At 46.2% G+C, this 1,055-nt stretch overlaps 1 protein-coding gene across 1 annotated transcript; it reads right to left on the bottom strand.

Annotated features, from left to right (window-relative positions):
* Window positions 1-198: 198 nt before the first annotated feature.
* On the bottom strand, window positions 199-1,012 carry EMH_0091070 (uncharacterized protein; the record flags this gene model as incomplete). Its single annotated transcript, XM_013501674.1, has 3 exons — window positions 199-219; window positions 474-554; window positions 794-1,012. 3 exons carry the CDS (start codon window positions 1,010-1,012, stop codon window positions 199-201), a joined length of 321 nt encoding a protein of 106 aa, XP_013357128.1.
* Window positions 1,013-1,055: the final 43 nt, after the last annotated feature.

The following is a 1,055-nucleotide window of genomic DNA, read 5'->3' as shown; positions in this document are numbered from 1 at the left end:
ATATAAATATAAATATAAATATAAATATAAATATAAATATAAATATAAATATAAATATAAATATATACATTGCTTGTCTGTAGTAAGTGGTTTCTCTTTCTCTGATTTGTATTTGTTCTTTGAGTTTGTTGACGACGGCTTCGTTCTCTTTAGCTAGCTGCGCTCTGGCGAGATCTAGCTGCAGCTGCTGCTGCTCCTTCATTGCTGCTGCTTGTGCTTCTGCTGCTGCCAGACGGACCTATACAGCAGCAGCACCAGCAGCAGCAGCAGCAGCAGCAGCAGCAGCAGGAACAGCAGCAGCAGCAGCAGCATAAAAAACAAAATAAAATAACCGAGACACAACACACACACAAACAGCAGCAGCAGCAGCAGCAGCAGGAACACACAGAGCAGCACTAACAATCACACAAACAGCAGCACCAGCAGCAGCAGCAGCAGCAGCAGCAGCAGCAGCAGCAGCAGCAGCAGCATACCTTGAGGTCTTGTGCTGAGTCTGGCGTCGATTCAGTTTTGGAGAAAAGCTGCATCAGCTGCTGCGTTAGTTTGTCTTTGCTCTGCACACAAACCCTAAACCCTAAACCCTAAACCCTAAACCCTAAACCCTAAACCCTAAACCCTAAACCGTAAACTCTAGATTCTAATGATTTGAGGCGAAGTGAATGCAGGAACTCTAGGGTTTAGATATTAGGGTTTAGGGTTTGGGGGCAGGGTTTGTGCTAAACCCTAAACCCTAGAAATAAAGTAGGGTTTAGGGTTTAGGGTTTAGGGTTTAGGGTTTAGGGTTTGTGGGTACTTCAGTAAGGTCTTTAACGGTTGCTTCTAGTTCTGCATTATGTTTGATGAGTTGATTGATTTGCTGCTGCTGCTGCTGCTGCTGCTGCTGCTGGTCCCCTGCTTTCTGCTGCTGCTGCTGCAGCAGCTGCAGCTGAGACAAAGACACAGCCTGCGCCTTCTCCAGTCTCTTCTTCAGCCGCAGCGCGTCGTCCAGCTCACTCTCCAACTTTTTACACATACACACACAAACCACCGTCGAGGGTTTATGGTTTAGGGTTTAG

The sequence above is a fragment of the Eimeria mitis genome, genomic scaffold (assembly GCF_000499745.2).
Source record: "Eimeria mitis Houghton genomic scaffold, Emh_scaff7320, whole genome shotgun sequence".
NCBI classification, from domain to species: Eukaryota; Apicomplexa; class Conoidasida; order Eucoccidiorida; family Eimeriidae; genus Eimeria; species Eimeria mitis.
The sequence above is the reverse complement of the archived record's forward strand: the minus strand, read 5'-3'. Positions and strand labels throughout refer to the sequence as shown.